General features: G+C 47.9%; 1 protein-coding gene across 3 annotated transcripts; it reads left to right on the forward strand.

Moving 5' to 3' along the window:
- The first annotated feature begins 867 nt into the window (after positions 1-867).
- Positions 868-20829, forward strand: LOC146345359 (GTPase IMAP family member 2-like). 3 transcript variants are annotated; one of them, XM_084860139.1, is made up of 5 exons: positions 868-931; positions 1282-1419; positions 2075-2132; positions 2423-2456; positions 8899-20829. In XM_084860139.1, the coding sequence occupies exons 3-5, from the start codon at positions 2115-2117 to the stop codon at positions 9516-9518; spliced, it is 672 nt and encodes a 223-aa protein (XP_084716265.1). In that variant the 5' UTR covers positions 868-931; positions 1282-1419; positions 2075-2114; the 3' UTR covers positions 9519-20829. The 3 variants fall into 3 exon arrangements, with proteins under 3 accessions (XP_084716265.1, XP_084716264.1, XP_084716263.1); XM_084860138.1 differs by lacking the exon at positions 1282-1419; XM_084860137.1 differs by adding an exon at positions 6913-7012 and having other exon boundaries at positions 868-2456.
- Positions 20830-21372: the final 543 nt, after the last annotated feature.

The following is a 21372-nucleotide window of genomic DNA, read 5'->3' on the forward strand; positions in this document are numbered from 1 at the left end:
AAGATTAGCATGTAAAAAAGAAAAGAAAGGCAACAACTTGTGAGCCAGCACAGGAGAGATAGAAAAAAACCTGACTGTGTAATACGCAAAAAGTCATATTACAGAGTTGGGCCCTGCACAGAAAATGCTGCTCCAAATTTGGAATGCACAATGGCACACGGTATTGCACAGTGCTGCTGGCAGCGTTAGTCCTTGTCCCAATGTTTTCCCATTTAGAGTACAATCCTGTACATCCATTTCATTTCTTTATTACATTTCTATACTGCCCAATAGTGAAAGCTCTCTGGGCAGTGTACAAGGATTAAAAACCTTAAAATACAAGATTGTACATAATATAAAATATTTTCCATACAAATACATAAACAGACTGCACGCACACATGAGCACACACACACATCTAAAGAATTGTAACTACCAAACATAAGAAATCAAAACCTCATCACATGCTGCCAAATTCCTGAGCGTTGAGGAAGGTCTTAACCTAGTGCCAAAAAGATAAAAACGTTGGTGCCTCACTGGAGAGATCATTCCATAATCTATGTGTATTCAGAAGTAAGACCCACTGAATGTGGCTTACGCCTGAGTAAGTGGCTCTAGCATTACAGCCTCAATTGGCTAAAAGGAAAGATGCTTTAAAATGCTTTGCATGTGGCAGAGAGTTGGACTAGATGACATTCAAGGCCCCCTCCAACTCTGTCATTTTGTGCGGATGGTATTTAGCCACCCAGAGGGTGGAGTTTATTTGGCTGTTTCTAGGCAGGAGGAAACTTGCATCACCACTTCTATTTTCAGCTAGAGCAAAGGTTCATTTCATGATCCTGATAACACAGGAAACAGAAGAAACGAACTTTCAGCTGCGTGAAAGGCAGTCCAGAAATCGGAGAGATCTGAACGAGCAGCTGAAGAGACTATGTCTGTGATCTCCGAAGAGGTAGTGTGCGCGCACGTGTACCATGGAGAGCGTGGGGTGGGGACTCGGGAGTGGGGTAAAGGGATCAATACTGATTAGTTGTTTCTAAGTGCAACCCTATACATCAGGGGCGGCCAGACCTCAGGCTTCTGGGATCTACTTTTGTTTTTTACTAGATCCCAAGATCCACCAGCTGGAGCCAAGTGCTTCCTGGGCTGAGCATGTGCTTACCCAGTGGCCCCATAGGTCAGACATGCACCTGGAATTGAAGAAGGGTGAAGGGTACCTCTGAGCACATGGTGAGCCCAGGGATTTGGTTTCGTTACCAGAACTAAGCTCTCAGCCATTTCCCCAACTTTTCTTCGTTTCAGAGGAGCAAGAGAGACATGTAGTTGTTGCTACTGTTAAACACCTGGCAGGCAGAAACCCTTGCCAATCTACTTCTGAAAGTCACCCAGAGATCTACCAGCAAATTCTGATCTACAGTTTGCCCAGTCCTGCTATACCTGGTTAGTCAGCAATAAGTCCCTCTGCGCTCAATGGGGCTTACTCACTAGGAAATGTGGTCAGTATTGCAGCCCCGGGGTGAAAAACTACAAAAGCATTTTCTTCAATAACACTTGTGCATATACAACATTCCTAAAAGCTTTAAAGGGATGTACTGAATTTGCTGGCCTTTGAAAAAGGTATTTTCGCAGCTCCTGGTTGAAGTCATCTGGTGGAGTCGACCAGATGAGCAACCTGACTCACAAGTTTGTGGGTGAAAAGTTGTGGGTTGAATGAAGCCTTTTAACGGAGCTTCATTCGAGACAGGCCTCAGCTCCAGACCCTGTTTTCAGTGCCAAACCTGAGCCTCAGGCTATGTAAAGACAGTCCATACAGGCTCAGGAATAAGGGGAGAAGACACAAGTTTTTGGGTGATACTTGGGCCACAATTTTGTGAATTATTGAATGAGTCTGCAACAAGAGCAGGTCTTGCTCCATTAAATGCACCTACTTCAGTAGATGTTACTCCAAGGTGAATGTGCACAGGGTTAGAGCCCTAAGTTATGTTTCAGCAGGGGATTTTACTGCGAGTTTGCTTGTTTGTTTGTTGTATCCAACCTGTGCTTTTAGGAAGTGGCTGGATTTCATATGAATGTAAATAACTTTTATAATTTGCAGTGACAAGTACTTAAGAGAGTGTGGCTTGGTGGCAGAAGAAATGCCTAGGCATTCAGGGGTAAGTATTGACAAAGGTGCATACAAAAAAGTGTTTAAACCCAATATTCATTGTTGGCTGCCCAAATAAATGCAGCTCTTCCTCCAGCCTCTTGCTTTCTAAGCAGAGCGGCACATTATATGCAAGTTCCCAGGCCCATGTAAATATGTGCTTATCATGCGACAGTCTGAAAATGGTCCCTCAAGGTTGCAATTCTCCTCTGGGAATGTCATGCTTGTAAGTTAGTGCCCCATGTGTGTAGAGTTTATATACTGGAATGTATTTATATGTAACATATTATATTCTTACAGAAATTTCAGGTACAGCAGGACGGGCCCAGATGGGGTAAGGAATAAGCTGAAAATTTTTGTGTGTGTCTTGTATTTGATGAATTCTGACCAGAGATTTGTCACCAAAGTGAGTGACCCAACTCCCCAGACCTATCAGGATTAGACTCCCCTCTGTAATTGGGAACTGAGGGATCTTCTTCCCGTATCAATCCCCCTTCTAGCAAGGTACTGACAAGAGAATAAAAAAGGAAGTGAGTCCTATTTTTCACTTAAGCTCTTGTTATTATATTTTTGTAAACAATAAAATATCTTGTAAAATGCGATATAAACCTTAGAAGAATAGAAATGAATCAGACAGTGAACCCCCACATCCTTCACTCTCTGTTCGAAGTTGCACTGGTTTCCAAACTTAGGGCCTAGCAACCCTTCCTAAATAGCAGGCAAGTTTCATAGAATGGCTCCCTCTCTCCAAGTCTCCTTTTCTTTTACTCTTTCTCAGAGGTTATGTCCTTAGGGTCTCCTAGCAGCCAGCGTTCTCTCTGCACTCTGGGAAAAAAGTGTATATTATGACTTCACATCACTTCTCCAAGCTCACTTCTCAGGACTGAGCTCCTCAGGGCTTATTTACTTCAGTCTAAGCATGCACAATGGACTTGAGCACGCTACGGGAGAGAACGCAGGACAGGAAGGCCTGGCGTGCTATGATCCATGGGGTCACGAAGAGTCGGACATGACTGAACGACTGAACAACAACAAAGCATGCACAACCCCAGTTCATACTGCAACCTGGGTGCACCATTCTTATCCATTTCATAAGAACATTAGAGCCGTGCTGGATCAGACCAAGGTCCATCAAGCCCAACATTCTGTTAACACAGTGGCTGCCCAGCTGCCCACAGGAAACCAAGCAAGATATGAGTGCAATAGCACCCTCCTGCCCATGTTCCCCAGCAACTGGTATGCATAGTCATACTGCCTCTGGTACTGGAGGTGGCACATAGCCATCAGGACTAGTAGCCATTGATAGCCTTCTCCTCTATGAATTTGTCCAACCCCATTTTAAAGCCATCCGAATTGGTGGCCCTCACTACATGCTGTGGTAGCAAGTTCCATACTTTAACTATGCACCATGTGCAGAAGTCCTCCCTTTTATCTGTCCTGAATCTCCACAAATCAGCTTCATGGGTTGACCCCATCAAATTCTAGTATTATGAGAGAGAGAGAGAGAGAGAGAGAGAGAAAGTATCTCATCTAAGCCAACTTTTGCTTTTATGAACACAATTATCATCATATTGATCAATGTAGGACATGACTGCATCCTGATGTCAATTCTATAATACCATTTGGCTCTGAATTAAAACATATTCCTTATTTGCCCTATGGGTATTTTGGAGGTTCCGTGTCAACATGACACGCCTCTCTGCACTTTCTTTTTCTGACTCCAGTTGTGCAGGGTAGAGATGGTTGTTTCAAATACATACTGCGCCGGATCGGATGATGCAGGGGTGATTAATAAGCCATGGTGGCTTGTTAACCAGCCTGCGTCCTCGCTGGGCGTGGCTTCTCATGTTGTCTCTTGTTGGGGTGGTTAACAAAGCAGCATATTGAAGCAGCAACATGGCACCTGCAAGGGCTGCAACCCACAGTGGCTTAATAAGCCACAGTGGGCTTCAATGATCATGTTACCCAGGGGGCTGTCTTCATGAGCTATTTAGTGTGAAGTTAGAGCAGTTTGAGTTCCTTTGTGACACTTGATGTCATCACCAGTCTGCTGCCAATTAGCCGTTTCCCTTTTGGAAAGCAGCATTTTCTGAAACTCCTTTTGCACTAACTTTTTTTTTTTTTTTTTTTTACTGAAAGTGGCTCCCTGGCAGTTTTACCACAGTGTGCCATGCCCCCCCCCCCCCGCATTAAATCCTGGAGTTGCTTCTGTGACTTGGCAGTGACATGGTCAAGGGGTGGGATGCCCCATTCCCTCTTGTTTCCCCAATGGAAGCAGTTTTTCCTATTCCCATTGAGAAAATACCCAGGAGTGCAGCAGCGACCCCTCATATTACTGCAATAGTGGGGACACTCAAATCACCTTAGGTAGCTTGCTTTTAGTCTTTAACATATCCCCCCTTCTGTGTATGTTTACTCAGAAGTAAGAAATAAATCTTGCTCCCCTGCAGTGAAAGGGTTAAAGTTTAACTTTAATAACCCACCCTAAAGTGCTCTTTCACTTCTCTGAGGCTCTCGTAAATCGCTATTGCGATTAGGGATGGCAGAGAATTCCGCCATGGATTCCAGTGAGGCCGGATTCTTTAGTATCTGCCCCCCCGGAATCCGTGGTGGAACAGCCTCCTGTCCCCCTGTGGAATCCCCAGGGACAGAACTTACCTGGGGCGGATGCAGCGGATGTGGCGGCGGTTCCGGTGGCTGGTCTCCTGGCTGGCTGCAGCCGGGCTGCTGCGGCCGCCATTGGCGCCCTTGCAGCTGTGATATGCTACTTAAGTATTTGTGTAGCCTATCACGGCTAACCCCCCCCCCCAAAAAAAACAACCAGCGTATGCAAATGGCAGCGGCTACGGCGGCCGCCATTTGCATTCTCTATTTTTCCCCGTTCTAGCCTACGTAAATATTTACGTAGGCTATTACGGCGAAAAAAAGGGGAATGCAAATAGTGTAGTGGGCACTATTTGCATTCCTTTTTTTTCCCGCCGTTCTAGCCTACGTAAATATTTACATAGGCTATTATGGCGGGGGGAAAAAAGGAACGCAAATAGCGCCCACTACGCTATTTGCGTTCCCCTTTTTTTTTTGCAGTAATAGCCTACGTAAATATTTACGTAGGCTAGAACGGCGAAAAATAGGTAACGTAAATGGCGGCCACCGTAGCCGCCGCCATTTGTGTATGCTGGGTTTTTTGGGGGGGGGTTAGCCATGATAGGCTACATAAATACTTATGTAACCTATCACGGCAGCCTGTATGGACGCAAATGGTGGCTGCTACGGTGGTCGCCATTTGTGTCCGCAGCAGCCTCTCCGCGGCCGGAACTCCAGCTGTAGACGGGCCTGGCCAGCTGCTCCACGGAGCTGGCCGGGCAGGATTCTGGGGGAGAGGACCAGATCGTCTCCCCCCCCATCGAGGATTCTGGGGGGCGGGATGGCGCGCCTCCACCCCCCAGCGGATGCCCCGACCGGAACCAGGCAGGGGATTCGTACATCCCTTATTATGATGCTGTGCTTCTTTGATGTTCTGTAGTATCTCTGTTGTCTAATCTGCTTTATCACAGTAACAAACTTTTGGGTTTATGGGAGCTTCTCATTGCGAGCAGGGAGAAAGAGAAAGGGAGAAAGGAGGGATGAAATCAAGGATGGAAGCAATAGGCAAAAGTGCGCACATGGGGAAAAATGGGGTGGGAGCAATAACTCTGCAGAAGACTCCTGGGATGTGGCGAAATTGGGGTCAGGGGGAGCTCTCAGGGGGAGTCTTCAGATGCTGCACTGGAGAACTGGGGATTTTGGTTTCTTCTGCGAAATCTGCACACATGGGGAAAATTAGTTGCTTTCCATTCATAATGTAGTAGCAGTGGGGAGCCTGGATGGGGTGGGAAACAAGCTGTTCTCATTGGTTGAGTAGCCCCTGCCATTTTGATGACATTCAGTTCTACTCCCCGCACCCCACCTGGAAGCATGTTCCATTCAAGCGCTGAAAACCAGATTTTAAAGTTACGCTACACTTGGCTTATCTTGCTTCATGTGTCCCTGATGGACCAAAGACGATTCGATGAAAATCCAGGTAATACTCCAGCATGCTTCTTATTCCGTTGTTGTGAAGATCCCCCCGCTCCAGTCAAGTTGGTGATTTCTATTTTCTGCCCTTTCTTCCTATGGTGCATGGAATACTGCCACATTAGTAATGCAGATGTCAAGGAGCCTGGGAAATGTAGTTTTCTGGGGTGCCTGAGTCCATACTATAATAAAATAAAATAAGCCAACTGTCATTAAAAGGGGAACAAAAGCAAGTTCCTTTCAGTTAGAATGGCTGAAAATTGCTAAGAAGAGCCATGACATAGGGGAAAATGTAATTAAAAAGGCAGTAAGAAATCCCCTAACTCCCCTCAATGCCATGCATCCAAAAAATGACTAGGTGAGCAGACTCTGTCTGCCTCAACGTTTGATGAGATGGGGGAGGGGGATCTCCACAGCAACAGGTTTAGTTCGCTCTCCACTTTGCTGCAGTTTTTACTGGGGGGGGGGAACTGATCCATTCCTCCCACCCGGAATTGATCCGTTCCTCCCCCCCGGAACTGATCTGTTCCTCCCCCCCGGAATCCTCCAGAGCGGCTCTGCTCTGCAAGGATTCTGGGGGGGGGGGCACTGGCTTGGGGGCCACTTACCTTCCCTCCTGCCAGCCAGAGCTGTTCGCCTCCTCCCTGTCCCTGCCAATTGCCATGTCTTAAAAAAAAAAAAGCGATTGGCAGGATGGGCACATCCTGCTAAATGCCTTTTTTTTTTTTTTTTTAAAGAAAAGTCATGGCAATCGGCAGGGACAGGGAGGAGGTGAACAGCTCTGTTTGGCAAGAAGCAGCCGAGTGCCGTTCCGCCTCCAGTCCTCCTGGAGCAGAGGTAAGTGGTCCCCATTTGAATCTGCAGTGTATTTCTCTGACATCCCTAGTTTTCACTGGAGTCAACTCTGCTCCGTCTGGGAACACATGGGGCTTGAAAGCCTGGATTATCCTAAAGTTAGCCTGGGGCTCTCAGCAGGTCACATGGCAGTTTACCGTGAATGTTTTGCGTGGATATCGGGTGGAGTCTCATCCGCGACAGCACTTAGAGAGCCAGTTCTCTCCCACTCCCTCTCACTCTCGCCTTCTTCTGCACTTACTGTTTTCTCAGGCTAGTGTGTGTTAGCGCCTGCCTCCCCAACCTATGCTGGATCCCCCCCATTTTTTTAATTATTGTCCCTCTAAAAACCACAGTAGCGCAACAGCAAGTATATGCACTCCTGTACAATTGCGGTATTTCGTGATAGTGCTAATGGGGGTATAGCTACTCCTGTTCAAATGCACTATTTCATGATAGCGCTACAGGGAGTATAGGTATTGCTACACAAATGCACTATTTCTCTATAGTGCAATAGGGATATCTTTTAAATGCACAATTGCAGGTTCCCCAGTAACTACTTTGGGAGCCATGATCTTGCTAAAATTGTGGAAACATCAAGGAAACACGGGGGGGGGGACATTGGGAAAACACCCCTTGACTGGGGTCCATGAGGTCATGGCCAGGTGAAAGGCACACCCCTGGGCAGGGCTATCATGCTGGAGTAAATGTGGAGGGTTGGTACACACTGCAACAGAATCACACTCAAGCCAAATTAAGGAAAACAATCAAGAGTAAAAGTAGTCTCAGAAAAACTGTATTTTTGGTGCAAAACTCCAGGGTGGCTGTGGGATGGCCATGACATCATGTCCTCCGAACAACCTCCAAATGCAGTAAACTCTCAGTAAATCACTCATAGAGACCCCCCGCCCCCGGTCAGCAAGAGTTCAACCACCCAAGTCTGGTAAAAAACCTGGAATGCCCCTGTGGGCTGGTGATGCACATTTGTTTGTTTATTACTCAAATGTATGTAGCCTGCTTTTCACAGTAAATGACTAGATAGTGAACAGTATAAAAAATGGACCTTCCAGCTGGAGGGGGATTGTGTTAATATTTGCCCTTTCTTCCTCCCAATACAAAAAGACTGCCCTGTCCCTTAAGAAGAAGATAGTTACCCCACCCCGAATCCAATATGCCCCAGATAAGCTGCTGCTGTCCAAAATGGCTTGCAGCGCCGAACCTTTTCCCAAGCCCAGGTGGCATTGTTCTCATTCACCAAAGAAAAATGTGGACCCTCCCTCTCATTCGTCTGCAGCCAAGGGAGCTTCCCTCTCCTGCTCTGAACCCTGTGGGCGAAGAGCTTCACAACCCTGGCTGCACAGCAGCCAAGCAAGCCCCCTTTTCCCTTTGCCCATGGGAAAGGGAGGCACAGAGGATGCCCAGCTGTCCCCCTTCCCCACCCCATTGCATGAGGAACTTGAAGCATCTTGGCCAAAAAGCAGTCACGGAATTCTGGTGCTTCCCTTTCCCATGAGAAAAAAGAGACGGAAAAGAGGCGGGGGCTTCGCTCATTTGGCCGCTGTGTGACTGAGGAGCTCCAGGTGCTGAGCAGTAGCCAAGGACCCCCCCCACACACACACCAATGTATTTTCCCTACTTTGGAGTAGGGAAGCACAGAGAAGGCATTCCAATCAGCACAGCAGTGCAGTAGCCAACCATTCCCAGCCTTCCTCCCCATCTTGGTGCTGGGGAGAGGGCAGGGTCACCCCAAAGCTCTGCTGGGTCATAGCCATGGATTATGTGGCTGTGAATATCTGGAATTTGATAACTGTGGTCATGCACAGAGAAATAAAGGCAACCCCAACAGCAGTGCCTTGAACGTTCTCTCACATGGTCTTTCTAACTCTCAGGGGGAGGTGGAGAGACAGAACTGAGGATCGTCCTTGTCGGCAAGACTGGAGCTGGGAAAAGTGCCACAGGAAACAGCATCCTGGGCGAGACGGTGTTTGATTCCACGCTTGCGACAAAGACAACCACGATGGAGTGCCGGAAAGTGAAGGGGAAATGGAAGGAGTCCGAGTTTTCTCTGATTGACACATCAGCAATTTTTGATCCAAAAGTCCCCGAAAAAAAACCTCAACGAAAGAAGTGCAAAGAACTCTGCAAGCCCGGCCCTCACGCCCTGGTGTTCGTGACCCAGGTGGGCCGTTTCACTGCCGAAGACAAGGCGGCGGCAGAGCGAGTCCAGAAGGTGTTTGGAACGGAGGCCAGAAAGCACACGATTGTCTTGTTCACCCGCAAAGAAGATTTAGAAGAGGGCTTGTGCTTGGAGGAGTATGTAAGGCAGTCCGATAACAAGGCTCTCCAGGAGCTGATTCGGGAATGCGGGGGCCGCCTCTGTGCTTTCAATAACAGGGCAGTTGGAGCAGAACGGGAGGTGCAGGTCTCTGATCTGATGGGAAAGGTCCAAAAAATGGTTCAGGAGAATGAATGGAAGTATTGTACAAAAAAGACAGACAAGAAACTTTAAAAACTGGGCAAACGGAAGAGGGAGCAGGGGGGGGGGTGTTCTTGAAGCCATTGCATTTGTGCCTAACTTGATTTTTATCATTAGCCCGTTGTTATAGCTTTTAGTTCATTTCTTAAAAAACTTTCCACAGCTTCCTAAATCCCATATCTTTGTTTCTCAAGCCTTGTTATCCTTGCGTTAGTGTGATATTTATTTATAACATGAGTAATGTTGCTAGGAGCAGCGCATCAGCTTGCCCCTTTCATGTAAATTGGGGGATTTAATAGATGATTGAAGGAAATGTGTGTATGAAAGGTGCCCTTTGCCTCTAAGTAATAGCACAAGGTCAATTTAACTCATTATTTTACTTAACTATTTTTCATTTGAAATTTTATTTCTACGCGCGGGCACAATCCTATCTGGATAGACGGCCACCTCCAGACTCGGAGTCGACCACCACCTACCCAGTGCATGGCAGGAGGCACGCAGAGGGGATTGTCTCCTGAGCAGTCTTGCTGCCCTGCATTAGTGGCTAGATGGCCGATTTCGGCTGTCCAGTCGGAGGGGTGTGGAGCATGGGGACGGGAGTCGGGACGACACATAGGTAGTGCAATACCTCCCCGCCCCGCCCCGCCCCGCCGCCTTTCCCCCTGCTCTGAGCTGCTTTCCAAGCATAGAGTGGGGGTGTACGAAATACTCACCCCATTCCGTTTTGTGGTATCCGCTGGGGGGGGCGATCTGACCCTCCCCCTGGAATCCTTGCCAGCCAGCTCTACTCCGTGGTGATTCCGCAGAGCTGCCGGCCAGCTCCGAAGCCCCAGCAATACGGCTGCCATTGCCATATTGCTGGCTGGACTGACGTACTGCGGACGCAAATGGCGTCCAACGTAGTGGACGCCATTTGCGTCCCTGCTCTTTGACGTGATAGGCTATGTAAATCTTTATGTAGCCTATTGCGCAAAGGAACAGGGATGCAAATTCGCCATTTACGTCCCTGTTTTTTCACACAATAGTCAAAGTCTTTTCATGTCAAAGAGCAGGGACGCAAATGGCGTAGCAGATGCCATTTGCGTCCACAGTCCATCAGTCCAGCCAGCAGTATGGCAATGGTGGCCGTATCGCTGGGGCTTCGGAGCCGGCAGCAGGCAGGATCCGGCCGGCAAGGACTTCGTGGGGAGGCGGAGGTAGGAGATCCAATCCTCCATGGACTTCGGGGGGGGGGGCAGATTCAATAGAATCTGGCCTCATTGGGGTCTGTGGAGTATTTCTCCAACATTCCCAGCATAGAGTGCAGGGACAATCCATGCCACCTATGAGGCAGTGGGAGCAGGGGCGGGGAGGGGCTCTCCGGGAACCAATCTCGGAGCACGGGCTCTGAGGTCGGTTCCTGGGAAATGAAGAATCCTATGGCCTTCTAGCTGCTGTCTAGCGGCCATGGGATTGCACCCTAAGAGTCTTCATGCCCGTCTGTTTTTATTCTCTGAGACTGCTCTGCAGTTCTGAAATTCCTGTCTGCTGGAGACACACCAAACCCTGAGCCTGTTCATCTTTTGCCACCATTGCAAAACTTCTTATCTGGAATTAATTCCCATGGATGGAGTTATGCTTTAAAACTAGGGATGTACGGAAGTCACTTTTCACAGCTTGGATTTGCGGTGGGGGGGAGGCACTCCGTCCCTCCCCCTAGAATCTTCCCTGGGCCGGCTGTGCTCTGCGGTGGCTCCAGGGAGCCGCCGGCCAGGGCCATCCACAGCTGGAGATCCAGCCATGGCCGGCTGCTGCGGATGCAAATGGCAGCTGCCGTAGTGGCCGCCATTTGCGTCCTGCCAGGCTGCCATGATAAGTTACATAAGTATTTACGTAGCCTATCAAGGCAAAGAGCAGGGGTGCAAACAGTGGCTGCTACACCGTTTGCGCCCCTGCTCTTTGCCGTGATAGGCTACTAGGGATGTACGAAACTCCCCGTACCTGGCTCCGCTGGGTTCCACTAGGGGGGAGGCGCTCCGTCCCTCCCCCCGGAATCCTGGCCGGCTGGCTCCGCTCCGCGGGGATTCCGCGGAGCCGCCGGCCAGCTCCACCAGCAGCCGGACATCCGGCCGCTGGCTAGCAGGGATGCAAATGGCAGCGGACGTAGCTGCCGCCGTTTGCGTCCCTGTAGTCAGCCGTGATAGGCTACGTAAAGGCTTACGTAGCCTATCACGTCTGGCTTAAAAAACAAAAACAAAAACGCGCAGACGCAAATGGCGGCGGCTACGGCCGCTGCCACTTGCGTTCCTTATTTTTGGCCGTCTTAGTCTACATAAATATTTATGTAGACTAAGACGGGCAAAAATAAGGAACGCAAATGGCGGTGGCCGTAGCTGCCGCCATTTGCATATGCGCGGTTTTTTGTTTTTTTTTTAAAGCCAGACGTGATAGGCTACGTAAGTCTTTACGTAGCCTATCACATCTTGTAAAAAAACCAAACACCTCCAGACTGCAAATGGCGGCAGCGGCAGCCAGTCGGAAGACCAGCCGCTGCCGCCGCTGAAGCCACCGCCGGAGCCGCCCGGAAGATCCGCCCCAGGTAAGTCTCGTCCCGGGGTGGATCCGCGGGGGGGCGGGTGTGTGTGGCAGGACGTTCCGCCACAGATTTCGGGGGGCCAAATGCACTGGCATTCGGCCTCACCAAGATCTGTGGTGGAATTCTCTGCCATCCCTATAGGCTACGTAAATACTTACGTAGCCTACCACAGCAACCTGGCAGGACGCAAATGGCGGCTGCTACGGCTGCCACAGCAGCCAGCCAAGAGACCAGCTGCCGCTGCCGCTGGAGCTGCTGCCGGAGCCGCCGCCACTGGAACATCCGCCCCAGGTAAGCTTCATCCCGGGGGGGATTCTGCGGGGTGGCGGGGGGTGGGTGGCCGTTCTGCCACTGGTTTCGGGGGCCCGAATGCCAGTGCATTCGGCCTCCCTGAAATCCATGGCAGAATTCTGCGCCATGCCTATTTAAAACAGGGTTGGGGAATTTGTGGCTCTCCAGATCTTGCTGAACTACAAACCCCATCAAACATTACCATTGGACGCATTGGCTGGAAATGATGGGAGATGGATTCTAACAAATCTGGAGGTCCACAGGTTCCTGACCCTTGTTATGAAAGGATTTTATGCACACACTTTCTAGCCCCATTGAATTCAGTGGGATGCCTCCAAGCATGGGATTGTGCTGCAATCTTTCAAAGAAGTTATATGAAGATAAGTAACGGGGGGACCTGACAGAGGTGCATAAAATTATGCATGATGTGGCAAAAGTGGATTGAGAGAATGTTCACTGTCTTTCATCAAACTAAAACACAATGGCGCCATGCAATAAAGCTGATAGATGGGAGATCAGGACAGATAAAAGAAAGTACTTCTTCACATGGCACAGAGTTAAACTATCAATCCACCCCCATAATGATGGCCACAGTTTAGATGGCTTTAAAAGGGGACTGGACAAATTCATGGAAGATGAAGCTATCAATGGCTACTACCTCTAGAATCAGAGGCATTGCTGGGGAACATGAGTGGGAGGGTGCTGTTGCACCCATGTCTTGCTTGTGGGCTCCCCAGAGGCATCTGGTTGGTCACTGTGTGAACAGAATGCTGGATTAGATGGACCTTTGGTCTGATCCGGCATGGCTCTTCTTATGGGACTACAAACTGGATAGCTTCCACACTCCTACTGGCTTTCTACCTGCATAGCTGTTTCTTTTACTGTTACTATTGGGTTTTGTTTAATAATTGTCATTTAGTAGGAGAAGGTGGGAAAGGGCCAACTGCCCTGAACTTCGCACCTTTTGTTAAACTCACGTGGCTACTTAACACTCATTTGTGATTCACTTCTTTTTACCTTGATGCTTTGTAGCTGGGATGCCTTGCATGCTAGAGAAAAACTTAAAGGAAGGTAAATCCAGAGCTTTGCTGGGCAATTTGGTCAGCTGGGTTCCGTCTCAAACCTTCCTACTCTTATAACCATGGCTAGCTTTCCTCAATGGCTGCTGCAGCGAATTAGATAAGAAGACCTCATTTTAAAACATGAGGGTGTGGCGGATATAGTCTGGAATGATCTGTTCTGGTATTTCGGCACCCTTGTGGTTCTGGCCAGTCACAGGCTTGTGCTGAATCAGGAGGACACTGATAATATTTTTTTCCCTTCCTTGGCCTTGAAATCTTCCATTTAGACTTGGTTTGTTCATGAATATATATTCGTAAATATTTTTAACCTTAGTCCAGTCACTATATAATAATGAAATAACCATTTGCTCAAATGGAACTCCCCCACACCCTTTTCTTGCTTTGGGCAGAAATACCATTCATGGCCACTATGTCCCACTGCTTTCCAGATCCACCTCTGCCACCTTATGTAACACACCAGCAACTCTGTGAGTGGAAGGGGAACCAGGCAAAATAGTGTGCCCCCACTCCTTGCCCTCCTCTTCCTGTGGCCTTTACCACTGCCACCAGGTGGATTTTTCTCTCTCTGGGTGTCTCCATCAAACCAGACTTTAAAACTCTGTGGATCTGAAATATCTACTTTAGGTTGGCTATTAGATGTGGAGTGGGTAACTTAACAAAAAGAGACCACAAAGTTTCAAATAAGAAAGTTTGAAATTTTACTGAAGAAAATTGTTAATAGGGGGAAAACATCTGAATGGATACACACACATCAAAGCAAATGAGCCATAGAGCAATAAAACAACCAGGGGTAAATGGGTCCAGCTATCCCAATTGGACTGTGACCCTATTTTTTCATGGTCCCTTATCCAAGGAATATCTTACTAAGGGCACAATCCTATCCAGATAGGTGGCTGTTTCCGAACTCGGAGGTGACCACCTATCCAATGCACAGCGGGAGGACCGCGGAGGGGATCCTCTCCACACTCCCGCCACTGTGCAGTAGCAGCTAGATGGCTGATTTTGGCTGTCTAGTCATAGAGGCACAGAGCACGGGGACGGGAGGCTGGATGACACACTGGAAGTGTCATACCAGCACTTCTGACCTCCCTGCCCCTCTCTGTCCCGGGGACCACCCCCTTTCCCGCCACTCCACACTGCTTTCTGAGGGTGCACTCTCTCTCTCTCTCTCTCTGCATTTCTTTCTTTCTGCCTGCCTGCTTTTGCCTAGGCTTTTATTTTAGAATTAGTTCATTTTCCTCCAACCAATTAGTAATGTAGTTTCTTTTCACTTTTGTTCTCAATTCCTTTTCCTTAGCTCTTCATCTGGTCTTCACCTGAACTTCCTGCAAATTACTTTCTCCTTCTTCTGCAGACATCCCTGACTCCAATAAGCTAATTAAACCTTTACTTGAACCTTCTGCAGACCTTTGGCTTCCTGAGCCAACATCCTGACTCCAATAAGCTTTAACTAAATCTTTGATATTTTCTTTCTTTCTTTATTACATTTCTATACCGCCCCATGGCTGAAGCTCTCTGGGTGGTTCACAAAGTTAAAACATTAAAATACAATATAAAGGCAAAGGTAAAGGTGTCCCCAACCAGTCGTGTCCGACTCTAGGGTGTGGTGCTCATCTCCGTTTCTAAGCCAAAGAGCCAGCGCTGTCCGAAGACGCTTCCGTGGTCATGTGGCCGGCATGACTGAACACCGAGGTGCACGGAACGCTGTTACCTTTCCCGCCGAGGCGGTACCTATTTATCTACTTGCAATGTCTTGCTTTCGCTCTGCTAGGTTGGCAGGAGCTGGGACTGAAGACGGGAGCTCACTCCGTCACGCGGCACTCGGGTCTCGAACTGCTGTCCTGCCGACCTTCCGGTCTGCAGTTCAGCGGTATATTTGTATACAATATACAAAGCTTAAAAACCATTTACATAAAAACATACAGACAATATATACAAACAACGTATAATTAAAAACAACTTTGAGCAAAAAACATTTTTTTTAAAAAAATCCAACAATAAAACACAGCTTAAAACAACAGTGCTTAAAACAGTATACAAAAGTCAGCAAAAGGAACGAGAGTTCTAAAAGGGACGGCCTGCCAGAATAACAGCATCTTTAATGCCTGCTTAAAACCCTTCAGCGAGGTCAGCAGGCGCATGTCAACCAGCAGATCATTCCACAGGGGGCCGGCAAAGGAAAAGGTCCCCTTGCATGTGGCTGCGGATCTCACATTAGGCAGCTGCAGCAGACAGCCCTCAGAGGACCTTAGGGGGTGGACTGAGATGCAGGGGAGGAGGCGCTCCCTAATGGACCTTGGACCTAGACCATGTAAGGCCTTACAGGTCAGAACTAGCACTTTCTATTTTGCTCGGAGACAAATCGGCAGCCAGTGTAAAGATTTTAAAACCGGTGTGATATGGTCTCCACAGGGCGTCCCAGAGACCAACCTGGCTGCCATATTTTGTACCAGTTGAAGTTTCTAAACTAAACATACAGGCAGCCCCTAGTACAGCACATTGCAGAAATTAAGCCTAGAGGCGACCAGTGCGTACACCACCATTACCAGGTCCACATGTTCCAGGAATGATTGTAGCTGGCATATCAGCCAAAGCTGATAACAGGGACTTCTCACCGTTGCCTCCACCTGGGGTGCCAGGAGCAGGGTTTGGTCAAGAAGCACCCCCAAGCTACGAACATGCTCCTTCAGGGGGAGTGCAACCCCATCCAGAACTGGTTGACATGCTTGAATACCTGAATTAGGACCCTTCATGATGAGCACCTCTGTCTTGCCTGGATTCAACTTCATCTTGTTCTCCCTCATCCAGCCCATTACTGACTTCAGGCAGTCATTCAGAGGAGCCATACCTTCCTTGGATAAAGGAGAAATAGATGTGGGTGTCATCAGCATACTGATAACACTCAGCCCCAGACCACCTGATGATCTCTCCCAGTGGTTTCATGTAGATATTGAACAGCATCAGGGACAGAATGGATCCCTGAGGGACTCCACATAATAGTTCCTTTTTCGAGGAACAACTATCCCCGAGTGACACCATCTGGAACCATCCTGAAAGAAAGGAGCGGAACCACTGCAGAGCAGTGCCCCCAACCCCCAACTCCCTCAGGCGATTCAGAAGGATACCATGGTCAATGGTATCGAAAGCTGCTGAGAGAACCAAAAGAATCAACAGGGATGCACTCCTCCTATCGATTCCCAAGCGAAGATCATCCACCAAGGCGACCATGGCAATCTCGACTCCATATCCTGCTCTGAAGCCAGTTTGGGTCCTGGTAATCTGTTTCATCCAAGACTGCTTGAAGTTGAATGGTCACTGCCTTCTCAATGACCTTGCCTCAAAGTACTAAATTACTTGTTGTTGTTGTTCAGTCGTTCAGTTGTGTCTGACTCTTCGTGACCCCATGGACCATAGCATGCCAGGCCTTCCTGTCCTGCGCACTCTCCCGGAGCGTGCTCAAGTTCATATTCATTGCATCGGTGATGCTATCTAGCCATCTCATCCTCTGCCGTCCCCTTCTCCTTTTGCCTTCAGTCTTTCCCAGCATCAGGGTCTTTTCCAGAGAGTTTTCTCTTTGCATTAGGTGGCCAAAATATTTGAGCTTCAGCTTCAGTATCTGTCCTTCCAATGAGCACTCAGGGTTGATTTCCTTTAGGATGGACTGATTTGACCTCCTTGCAGTCCAGGGGACTTGTAAGAGTCTTCTCCAGCACCACAGTTCCAAAGCATCAATTCTTCGGCGCTCAGCCTTCCTTAGAGTCCAGCTCTCACAGCCATACATTACTACTGGGAAAACCATAGCTTTGAGTAGACGGACCTTTGTCGGCAAGGTGATGTCTCTGCTTCTTACTATGCTGTCTAGGTTGGCCATAGCTTTCCTCCCAAGGAGCAAGCGTCTTTTAATTTAATGGCTACAGTCACTGTCTGCGGTGACCGTCCAAAGCCCTTCTTTGGAATTGGAATGTAAACTGACCTTTTCCAGTCTTGCGGCCATTGTTGAGTGTTCCAAATTTGTTGGCATATTGAATGCAGCACTTTAACAGCATCATCTTTTAGGATTTTAAATAGCTCAGCTGGAATACTGTCATCTCCACTAGCTTTGTTGTTACTAATGCTTCCTAAGGCCCACTTGACTTCACTCTCGAGGATGTCCGGCTCAAGTTCAGTGACCGCACTATCATGGCTATCAAGGACATTACTATCATGGCTATCAAGGACATTCAGATCTTTCCTGTATAGTTCTTCTGTGTATTCTTGCCACCTCTTCTTAATCTCATCTGCTTCTGTGAGGTCCCTGCCTTCTTTGTCCTTTATCATGCCCGTCTTTGCACAAAACGTTCCCTTGAGATCTCTGATTTTCTTGAAGAGATCTCTAGTCTTTCCCATTCTGTTGTTTTCCTCGATTTCCTTGCATTGTTCATTTAAGAAGGCCTTCTTGTCTCTCCTTGCTATTCTCTGGAACTCTGCATTCAGTTGGATAAATCTTCCCCTTTCTCCCTTGCTTTTTGCTTCCCTTCTTTCCTCAGCGACTTGTAAAGCCTCATCAGACAGCCACTTGGCTTTCTTACTTACTGGCCTGTAATTATTGAAGTCTAGGGGGTCAATGGAAGGCTTCTTCAGAAGCGGTCTAACAATTGCTTCTTTCAGACATGATGGAAAATTACCTTCCCTTAGGGAGGCATTAATAATATTCAGCAAAAAAGTGTTTTAGCATCTCACTTCCCTGGACTACAAGCCAGGATGGGCAGGGATTGAGAGGGCAAGTTGTCTTTTTGACCAAACCAAGCAGCTTGTCCACATCATCAGGAGTCACAAGCTAAAAATGATCCAGCTTAATCATGCAAGCAGAGTTGCTGGACACCCCACTTAATTGGTCCTCCACCCCTGCAGAGGTGGGTAGTAGCTGTGATACCAACCCTGACCAGACAGTGATCCGTCCATGACAACATGGAGACAGAACCTCCACCCATGGATCATTCTGATGGGAGCAAAAGCTCAAATCAAGCATGTGACCAGCTTCATGCATCAGCCCCTTGTCCACCTGGGACAGGCTCATGGTTGTCATGGTCACCATGAACTCCTGAGCTGCACCTGGCAAGCTGGACCCAAGGGGGATGTTGAAGTCGCCCAGGACTAAAAGCCTGGACGACTCCAACACCAGCTTCAAGACGAGCTCTGTAAGCTCAGTTACAAGCTCAAGACGAGGCTGGACAGCCATCTGTCAGGGATGCTCTGACTTGGATTCCTGCATTGAGCGGGGGGTTGGACTCGATGGCCTTGTAGGCCCCTTCCAACCCTACTATTCTATGATTCTATGATTACACTCCCCCTGAAGGAGCAGGTTTGTAGCCCAGGGGTCTTCCTGGAGCCATGTTTGTCACTTCAGGCTTAGGTGGCCTCAGTGGAATGGAATGCCTTCTACCAACTTTGGTTGGTGATCCAGCTATGCACCTATCTGGACAGAGGTAACCTGGCTTCAGCTGTCTATGAAGACAGTTCAGAAGCTGCAGGTTTTGCAAAATGTGATGGCCAGATTTACAACAAGGACAAGAAGGCCTGAATTTTAAGGGAATTGGAGAAATTAATGGAAGATAAGGCTATCGATGTCTACTAGTCCTGATGGCTATATACTACCTCCAGTATCAGAGGCAGCATGGATATGTACACCAGTTGCTGGGGAACATGGGTGGAAGGGCACTGTTGCACTTGTGTCCTGCTTGTGGGTTTCCAACTGGCTGCTGTTTGGCTGCTGTGTGAACAGAATAGTGGATTTTACGCTTTGGGGATTTTATGCTTTTACGCTCAGTAAAAATCACAGTCCAATTGGGTTGGGCATTTGGAGTCTACAAGATTTCTAACTCTGCTAGTGACTAAGGAAAGCCATGCTGCAAAGGGAGAAATTCAACCACATATGTTTAAGATAAAGTTCAGGTATTTGTTTAAATAACTTTATCACTGTCAGTTAAATAAATAGGTTACAATTTGATGTTCACGCCCTACTCTCACAACAGCCGTAAGGCGATATGCACTGTGCCCTTTGAACAAGGCAAGATGTAAATCTATACAATATAGATAACACTGAACTCCATTCTTTATCTTGAGACAGCGATCGTGTCCATCATTATCTTTACAGCCTTGCAGCTGGTAGTTTCACTGTACTGTGAATATGGTACCTGTAGTGTACTAGTATAGTACACGGTACTGAACTATTTACAGGTGAATAGATCCTAAATCATGGGCCCAAGCTCTGAAATCTCAGGCCCTTCAGCATGATTCTGATCAAGATGTAGAAAGGCATGAGATGTACAGTAATGGTGTTGTTGTTGTTGTTGTTCAGTCGTTCAGTCGTGTCCGACTCTTCGTGACCCCATGGACCAGAGCACGCCAGGCCTTCCTGTCCTGCGCTCTCTCCTGGAGCGTGCTCAAGTTCATATTCATTGCATCCGTGATGCTATCTAGCCATCTCATCCTCTGCCGTCTCCTTCTCCTTTTGCCTTCAGTCTTTCCCAGCATCAGGGTCTTTTCCAGGGAGTTTTCTCTTCGCATTAGGTGGCCAAAATATTGGAGCTTCAGCTTCATTATCTGTCCTTCCAATGAGCACTCAGGGTTGATTTCCTTTAGGATGGACTGATTGGACCTCCTTGCAGTCCAGGGGACTCGTAAGAGTCTTCTCCAGCACCACAGTTCGAAAGCATCAATTCTTCGGCGCTCAGCCTTCCTTATAGTCCAGCTCTCACAGCCATACATTACTACTGGGAAAACCATAGCTTTGATTAGACGGGCCTTTGTCGGCAAGGTGATGTCTCTGCTTCTTACTATGCTGTCTAGGTTGACCATAGCTTTCCTCCCAAGGAGCAAGCGTCTTTTAATTTCATGGCTACAGTCACCGTCTGCGGTGATCTTGGAGCCCAAGAAAGTAACATCTGTCACTGCTTCCATTTCTTCCCCTTCTATATGCCAGGAAGTGATGGGGCCAGATGCCATGATCTTAGTTTTTTTAATGTTGAGTTTCAAACCAGCTTTTGCACTCTCCTCTTTCACCCTCAACAAGAGGCTCTTGAGATCCTCTTCGCTTTCTGCCATTAGGGTGGTATCGTCTGCATATCGGAGGTTGTTGATAATTCTCCCAGCAATCTTAATTCCGACTTCTGATTCATCCAACCCGGCATTTCTCATGATGTACTCTGCACATAAGTTAAATAAGCAGGGTGACAATATGCAGCCTTGTCGTACTCCTTTCCCAATTTTGAACCACTCGGTTGTTCCATGTCTGGTTCTTACTGTTGCTTCTTGACCCTCGTACAGGTTTCTCAGGAGACAGGCAAGGTGGTCTGGTACTCCCATCACTTTAAGAATTTGCCACAGTTTGTTGTGATCCACACAATCAAAGGCTTTAGCGTAGTCAATGAAGCAGAAATAGATGTTTTTCTGGAAATCTCTTGCTTTCTCCATGATGCAGCGAATGTTGGCGATTTGATCTCTAGTTCCTCTGCCTCTTCGAAACCCAGCTTGTACTTCCGGTAGTTCTCGGTTCGCATACTGCTGAAGCCTAGCTTGTAGGATTTTGAGCATCACCTTGCTGGCATGTGAAATGAGCGCAATTGTGCGGTAGTTTGAACACTCTTTGGCGTTGCCCTTCTTTGGAATTGGAATGTAAACTGACCTTTTCCAGTCTTGCGGCCACTGTTGAGTGTTCCAGATTTGTTGGCATATTGAATGCAGCACTTTAACAGCATCATCTTTTAGGATTTTAAATAGCTCGGCTGGAATACTGTCATCTCCGCTAGCTTTGTTGTTACTAATGCTTCCTAAGGCCCACTTGACTTCACTCTCGAGGATGTCCGGCTCAAGTTCAGTGACCGCACTATCATGGCTATCAGGGACATTCAGATCTTTCCTGTATAGTTCTTCTGTGTATTCTTGCCACCTCTTCTTAATC

The sequence above is a fragment of the Heloderma suspectum genome, chromosome 5 (genome assembly GCF_057233095.1).
Source record: "Heloderma suspectum isolate Gila_16-S chromosome 5, 16-S_ref, whole genome shotgun sequence".
Classification (NCBI taxonomy): domain Eukaryota; kingdom Metazoa; phylum Chordata; class Lepidosauria; order Squamata; family Helodermatidae; genus Heloderma; species Heloderma suspectum.